The 8231-nt window shown below is 41.9% G+C and overlaps 1 protein-coding gene across 1 annotated transcript; it reads right to left on the bottom strand.

Moving 5' to 3' along the window:
• Window positions 1-3717: 3717 nt before the first annotated feature.
• dnajb11 (DnaJ heat shock protein family (Hsp40) member B11) lies at window positions 3718-8133 on the bottom strand. Its single transcript, XM_077001654.1, has 10 exons — window positions 7965-8133; window positions 7338-7494; window positions 6761-6858; window positions 6282-6414; window positions 5922-6064; window positions 5754-5836; window positions 5567-5624; window positions 5160-5271; window positions 4873-5032; window positions 3718-4719 (listed from the first exon to the last, which is right to left on the bottom strand). Exons 1-10 carry the CDS (start codon window positions 8036-8038, stop codon window positions 4655-4657), a joined length of 1083 nt encoding a protein of 360 aa, XP_076857769.1. The 5' UTR covers window positions 8039-8133; the 3' UTR covers window positions 3718-4654.
• Between the last annotated feature and the right edge of the window lie 98 nt (window positions 8134-8231).

Below are 8231 nucleotides of genomic sequence, written 5' to 3'. Positions count from 1 at the left end.
TTAAGCACAAATTCACAAATTCGCGTGATTTTCAAGTATACTTCTGTGTCTCGCGTCCTGAAGACAACAGGACGGCCAACATCGCCCTCATGTGGTGACGAGGCCAATGGGGAAAGATTTGGAACTGGTCAAGGAAGAGGTTTATTTTTATTTTTAATAAACAATGTGTCCACATCAAAACATTCTCTCTGGGAACCTTGCACATTTAGTGCTTTTGAGGAACAGTCTGTAATATCCATATATAATCCATAGTTATTTCTGTCCTGTATTTGTAGTAGATGGCACCGTTTCACCAGAGGCCCTGCGTTAAAAGTGCAGATTGGTTGAGTGGCAGCGTTACTGTTTACTCTAAATATCATAGCTGGCTAACTTTGATGATTTGGAAGTTATATGCCTACTTTGAACGTATATGCCTACTTGGAACGAAGAAGCACTGAATATCACGATTAACACAGTCATTTATATTTTAAGTGTTTAAGTGTAAAGTATTTAATGGCAACACGGGGGGAGACGTTGTTTTCCCTGCACAAATAGCTATTTAACTATGTAGATAACGTTACTGAGTGGCGGTTACTGAGCTAGTCTAGATTAGTTACTGAGGCAGTTAGATTAGTTATCGAAATAAAAGTTGCTGCTAGCTAACTAATAATAAAATGCAGATATTTGTACAAACCTGTCCAGTTACAACCAGAATATCCATTGGTATCATCGTCACTTTAATATCACCAACAATTCCTGCCTTGTAGCATGACCAACTGTTAAACAGTTGGGATTTTATGTCAAAATCTAAATCAGCAAGTAATCTACATGTAAACGTCAAGTAACCCGATACCCACCTGTCAATGTAATTAAACTTCTGGTTCTTTGGTCATTTGGATGGATAGCTAACAAGTCCATTTGCCTTTAATTTAAGTAGATAAGCGGGTGGTTTATTCTTGACTTCCCCATATCCCTCCATGGACATATGGCATCCGCTAATAAACACAATATTGCTGAATGTTTTGTCACTCAGTCCGGACGAGGGGGCGTGTCCCGACAGGGAAATGACGTAATTGCATACTCCTCTATAAACAACAAGTTATTACCACATGAATAACATCCCCATCATTAAGCAGACAAGAAGACCCATGGGTGAGTGCTGAAGCATTTTAATGCTCGTCTATGTGAAACAGAGGTGAGACATCCTCACCCTCAGGTTCAACTCACACAGAAAAGTCTCAGAGGATGTGTGGCGGACCACCAGAGGAAATTCTTCATCCCACACAGCGCTGCAGGAGTAGGACACACACACACACACACACACACACACACACACACACACACACACACACACACACACACACACACACACACACACACACACACACACACAAACCCCCTAATAGGGAAAGGTTATATTGGAGTGCATTTGGTAATAGTTGTATTAGAAGACAGGGTACTAAAAGGACAGGGATGTAAGTGTTTGGGGAGGCTAATGTGTGGGAAGTGGGTGACATGGTAAGTGGAGAGGTCTGTGGCTGCGGTCTGGAGCTTCACAGAGAGGGAGTGTCTCCCATGCAGATGTTGGGATGTCAAAAAGGCACTCTGTAACCCCCCCCCCCCCTCTCTCTCTCTCTCTCTCCCTCACACACACACACACACACACACACACACACACACACACACAATCAAACAATAATTATATATTTCCCATTAATGTTCATTAATGCAAATCACAGTGGAAAATGTTAAAGAACGCAAATAAATGTTTAAAAAATGTTCATAGAAAGTGTAATGATGTCTTCACATATACAGTGCCTAATGGTCCAGACAACCTGGTTTGCGTAGAAGAAAAAAACACAAAAGATGCAGCACTTGTCTCACACACATATGCTAAACACTAGGGATGTATATCGTCACCACTAAGCTAGATTCGATACACATCTCGATACACTGCCAACGATGCGATATAACTGCAATACTCTGAAACCCCTTGTCGATGCGATGCGATACAAATGCGATGCGACACACTCACGAACGTAAGTTGTTGAGCGGGGGGGTTACGAGGGGGTAGCGGCCGCCGAGATGTCCACACCGTGCCGTCTTTTCATGCGTGTCGCCAGGTTCGTTGTGCTACTAACGTATTTAGCCCCACGGCATTGTTTGCAGATTGCGTGACCGCCTCACTGAAGGCGATGCGTCGTGAATTCGCCCGCAAATTAAACTCGATGCACGTTGAATCTACCGATGCAGTCGCATCGCAGACATGTGTACCGATTCACCGATGTGAATCGATGAATCTCCACATCCCTACTAAACACACATATGATAAACACACATAGCCTATGCTTTCATGCCTGTGTGCTAAAGCAGGTCACACTTCAGCTTCTCTATCCTGGTATCTCTTCAACTCAATAGAGTAGCAGCAGAGTAGAGTACCAATAGAGTTGAACTAGCCTGTGTAACAGGTCACACTTCCTCTATGGAAGTTGAGGTGTCAGTCTGCACCAATGGCACTCAAATATTAATAACACAGATACTACGCTTGGTTATATACTACTATGTTCATAAATTAGTATTAACCAATTAAACAAAAGTTAATTGGAAACTTTACAGACCCAAAAGTACAAAATAACATCAATTCATTTTCTGTGCTGCTCAAGCGCCCCACCGTTTGCATGTATCCTGTATGGTTAGATTAACCCACACAGCAGAGCTGCTTGTCTGTGTTTTATCTTTATCTTTAATTACATTTTAATCACAGTGTGACTTGTCATGCATGAACAGCTGCTGCCCTCTTGTGGAAAATGTGACAATTACATGGTATTTCATTTTATAGACTTTGCACCCTTGTGCCTTGCATCCTCCCCCTCTGACGTGCTCTTGCGCATTCGTCATCGTTTTGTGGTGTTCTGAGAGTGGCATTTTGTTTCACAACACAATCTTTAGTGCTCTCCAAGTGGTCACTTCCATCCAAACCCCTTAACCCTCACTGGCCTTAATATAAATGAAATGTGCCATATTCGTCAATTATGATTTTCACCTCAATCCAAATTTTCCTCCACATTTACCCATCTGTGCAGTTAAGACACACACACACACACACACACACTAGTGATTACTAAGGGCTGTGGTGCACATGTGCCCAGAGCGGCAGGCAGCCCTAGCCCGGCACCCAGGGAGCAATTGGGGTTAGGTGCCTTGCTCAAGGGCACCTCAGTTATGGCCTCAGGCCTGGCAATCAAACCCACAACCCTCCGGTCACCAGACCGGTTCCCTAACCACCAGACCATGACTAGCCTAGACCCTGACTGCCTTACTAAGAGGGGTACAGTTCTACTAACACAATTAGTGCATCTTTTGGAAATCTTACCTACACAATTTGTCACTTTTTGTATATCTGCCGCTCTGGATATCTGGGAATTGTTTGAGAATGTGTGCATTTGCCAGGAACATTGGCAATAGTGTTCTTACAAGGGCCACCTGAAGATGTCATCTTAAGAACCGTGAATACTGTCGGGAATGGCAACACACATTCTTGGACTTTTCTTGTACCATTTCTGTGCTATGAACACAGATAAATGTCTTAATAAAAAGACATTTAAAAAATAAAAATAATCTAAATTGTTGTTCATACACAGAGTATACAACTTGTGGATTATTATTAATTTTGGCTTAGATAAGAAGACAGATATTGAAAGATGTTCTGTAGTAACAGCAAGTGAAATGTCTCTTAGGTCAGATTGAAACATCATTAGAAATTTTTATTTTGAGCACTTCATTTGAAAAGCACAAATTTCCATACACTTTCCTCCCACTGGGCATCTGGCCAAGGTCAGAGGTCAGTAGTCCCTTTCTGGCTGGAGGCATCTAACCAGCACGTACATGAGCAAGACTGAATACAGGACACAGAGGTTTGAATAAAGGGTTGTTGTGGAGAGAAGCTGATGTCCGGCACATTAAAACAAAAATATTCACCTATTCCAAAAACAAAACAAAAACAACACTAAACCCTCTAGTCTGGTGCCCATAGCTACAAACAAACTTCATTAGGATAAGACCAATAAGGGTGAAAACTCAACAGGCATGAGAAAGGAAACTATCGATGAACGTTAAAAAAGAAAGGATAAAAACCTCAAAATAAACATACATTCATGTAAACTCTTTCTGAAATAACAAGAATAGTAGTACAGTGGCGAGGCAGGTATTTTCATAGTGTCCTGGGATATAAAACCTCAGTATCTCTCTCTCTGGCTCCACTCATGTCATGGCAGTGCTGTAAGGTGCTGCTCCATGACCCGGTAGTTGCTGACCCACAGGGACACGCTGTTAAATGTCCACTCAAACTGTACCACGAAAACTCTTAAATCGGAAATGCCTGGGAAAATGTTATTCAAAAATTGTGAAAGGAAAAAAAAAAAAAAAAAAAAAAAGTTGGACATGAAAAAAGTTTAATAAAATTAAAACTGCTGCTTTCCATAACCACACTTCACGAAAAACAGATTAAAAAAAATCCCAAATGAAAAATAAAAACCCACACATCCTGAGTACAGTCTGAAAAAAATAAATAAAGCCTAAATGCTTGTTTCTCTGTGCTTCACGGTCTGCACATGTGTTTGTATGTGGTGTACGGAACGGGACAAGGTAATCAGTCCTGATTTTGTTGGCTGGTGTGTCAGTATCCCTGTAGGCCATTATAAACCTTCTGAGATGGAGCTTGTTTCAAAAGTTGCCTGATACCTGTACACAAAAAACAAGACAGAAAGCTGCACTAAGGACATTTTGTACTACCACAAAACATGTTCAACTGCTATCACATCACTTTTTAAACATATAAACCCTGAACAGTTCAAGGCCAATAAACTGCTTTGTATAAACTGGCTGATCCCATACCATCTTTCTGCTGATCATCGAGCTGCTCCTTGGGGAAGTCCACATCAAAAGTGATTATGAGTGATCCACGGATATTGATGTTGTCAAAGTTGGGAAGTCCTTCACCTTTCTTCCAGATCCGAGCTCCAGGCCTGGTAATTTTATCCCTAACAATATGAACCTAGAATAACAATAACAATCCAAACATTTACATGATGCCTCGTTCTGACACCTCCCCCCCCCCCCCCCCCCCCCCACAGTTCTGGAGGTCAAACGAGTGAAGAGTAAACAGCCTTATTGGAATTTACCTTGTGGCCATCCAAATGCGTGACATACATCTCAAAGCCAACCAGGGCCTCGACCAGGGTGATGGTCACATTAGTGAACAGGTCATCGCCTCTGCGCTCAAACAAGGGGTGTCTAGAGCAAAAAACATGAAACGTTAGCAGAGACACTCAGATGTTCCTATTTTCAGTGAGCTCCACCAACACACCTCTGTTACAGGAGATGCAAGGATCATACATGTATTAGAAATGCAAAAGGATTTTAAGAGAAGGTATAGAGAGAAAGCGGTAAACTGCATTTGAAGAGGCACAATTAATCGCTGTTAATTAGTAGTCAACTCTTGCACTTTGTAAAATTATGGTACAATGACTGAGGTCCAATGCCAGAAAGAGACAAAAACGACAATTACCATTTAGACAAAAATTCTTACTTTAAGACTTTAATACGGAAGCGAAGATCTCCAGGCTCTCCGTCTATATGAGGCTCACCTGCAAACACCAACAGAAACACACTGCTACTTTTATTTTGTAATATACACAAACACACAATACAAATGGTATTACTGAAGCCTTACTGAGCATGGCGAATGAATGAGTTGCTGTACAATCGCACAATACCTTCTCCAATAAAGGGGTACTCCATCTCGTCTCTTACACCCTGCTCGATCTCCACCTCTAGTGTCCGCTCTTCATTCACCAGCCTGTAAATGGTGGCAGTATGTTTAGTGTTTAGTGTGTGTGTGACCCTTTACACACCCATACAGAGGAAGGTGGTGTGGTACTTACTTAATGTTGGGACATTCGTCACAAACTACTTCCTGGGTCATCTGGAAGCGGCCCGGTCCGAGCTGCGTGGTTCGCATTTCCTGGCGGCAGTTGCATTTCCTTTTGCCCGGAGCCTCTTTAGCAACAGGCTTATTTCGCACCACCTTTGTAGTGAGAGGGAGAAGAATGAGGAAATGTGGTGTGGGGAGCAGATTCACAATGAGCATTTCACCCTCACATGTGGGAAGTGGCAAAGCAATGCAGTTTAATAGGCTCCATGCTACAGTACATTCAAATGAATTCGTCAACCAATGATGAGTCATGTTTCCACCTCAAATTACTATTATTTCACTTCCAGTTATTATCTTGGGAAATTCTTACCTCTACAAAATTTCCAGAATAAACCTCTTCCAGGGTCACCTCGAGGTCCAGCACGATGTCATTTCCCCTGGGAATGTTTCGGTCCTGTTGCTGCCTGTTTCCACCAAACATGAACCCAAAGTCCCCAAAGAAGCTGCAGCAAGACACAAGAAAGTGTTAGGATACAAGTTACAGTGAGAGGTGTGACAGCGGCACTTAGGCTAAACGAGTATCTCATGCTTTACTAACACCATGTTAGTATGCATAAACATAAATAAAGCATTCTTACAGCTGAGGTTTTCAGCTTAGCTAATAATGACAATTAACAAATGTGTGTGTGTGTGTGTGTGTGTATACATAAAAAGCAGAACCCTCACAGTTCTAAAATATCAAATAGTCAAAAAATGTTTAGATATATATTTCTCTTAGAATGTACAAACTTCACTAAAATAATGTTTTTGCTGTTTGGAACACACATTCTACTGAAGGTTTAGTCTTACCTGGAAAATATGTCCCCATGTGAGCTATGATGACCTTCCTTCAGTCCCTCCTCTCCATAAGCGTCATACTGTTTCCTCTTCTCCTCATCCGAGAGCACCTGAGTTCACCAAACCGCATCTTATACAACTCTTAATTCTTAAATTATTTTAAACAAAACACGTTACTATATGCCCGCATAATATACGTTCCCCGCGCATAATTAAAATTGGGTCGTTTAACTGAATTTAATTTGCATTTGTACTCAATGGTCTTATTTTGACAGCTTCTGGTCGCTCCACGTCGTATTTTCAAGACAGCAGTCAGCTGGATGTTGGACCAATCAGAGGCGGCCACACATTTCTCTCGACCAATCAGATTCTTATTTGGTTTCCACCAACAACGAACCCACACCGGTCAAAATAAAAGCTCTATGGACGTCCCGTTCGTGTCCAAGAGTAAATGTATATGTATTTAATAAGTAACTACACTACAAAATGGCTGGAAGTGAACACATGGCAGAATCATATGCAGACATTTCACCAAGCCACGTTAATGCGGCAGCAGGCGTAATTACAAGCACATACAGAACCAACATACCTCGTAAGCAGCTCCAAGATCCGCAAACTTGTCCTGGGCGTTTGGGTCATCTGGATTCCGGTCAGGGTGCAGCTGCAGTGCGAGTTTTCTGTAAGCTTTCTTGATGTCTTTGATAGACGCAGATTTACTAACCCCCAATATCTTATAGAAATCTCTCCTAATGGAACAGAAACATGGGCTCATAAACATCCCTCCTCATCACCGTCGTGTTGAACAGATTACTCAGATAAACCCACGGAGCATGAAATGTCAACCATCATGCTCAGCCGGTTATTAAAGACATATTTTAAGTTACACATCCAGCTAACACACCCAGCTAGCTAACAGTCATGTGTCTGCATTGGCAACAAACTCCCATTTACACAATGCATAAATAGTTGCCACCCATTAATATGAGTCTAATGAAAAATCTTTTTTGGACAAACGCTTTTGCAAATATACGTGTATCTGGGTAGTACAAAGTGTTTGAAGAGTGAGATTGTGAAATATTTTAAATCTCCTCTATCTGTATCACACACACAGCGGTGCCGCGTAGACCAATCACAGAGGAACATGTGTACCAGCTACACACTGCCTTATTACAAAGAAGAGACTCAAAAACAGCGAAACGACACGACTGGCACCTACCCAGCAAGCACTGTCGCTATTAAATATAAAAGCAGACAGCATATACTTGATAGTTTCATCCCTCCAAGGGCCATATGTCTTTCTTTCTTCCAGAAGTCCAGTAAAACACACCGGCTTTCTGTGTGTTGTCTGTCAGCGACCTCTTCCTGTTCTCCCTCAAGGCCCGCCTCCCGTGCTTCCACGAACCGGAAGTGGCATAAAAGTCACTCGCTAAGGTAAAGGAAGGCGATTAAATGGGACGCAATAATACTCTTGATACATTTTCTA

The sequence above is a fragment of the Brachyhypopomus gauderio genome, chromosome 4 (assembly GCF_052324685.1).
Source record: "Brachyhypopomus gauderio isolate BG-103 chromosome 4, BGAUD_0.2, whole genome shotgun sequence".
NCBI lineage: Eukaryota > Metazoa > Chordata > Actinopteri > Gymnotiformes > Hypopomidae > Brachyhypopomus > Brachyhypopomus gauderio.
Note: the sequence above shows the minus strand (reverse complement) of the source record. Positions and strands in the feature narration are given on the sequence as shown.

Bases quoted from the DNA above. Each gene is read 5' to 3' on its own strand.
- dnajb11 (XM_077001654.1), bottom strand. From the start codon at position 8,038: ATGGCCCTTGGAGGGATGAAACTATCAAGTATATGCTGTCTGCTTTTA. The intron at 7,495-7,964 runs GTAGGTGCCAGT...CTGTTCCATTAG, and splicing joins ATAGCGACAGTGCTTGCTGG to GAGAGATTTCTATAAGATAT. The intron at 5,033-5,159 runs GTAAATTCCAAT...TTGTTATTCTAG, and splicing joins CGCATTTGGATGGCCACAAG to GTTCATATTGTTAGGGATAA.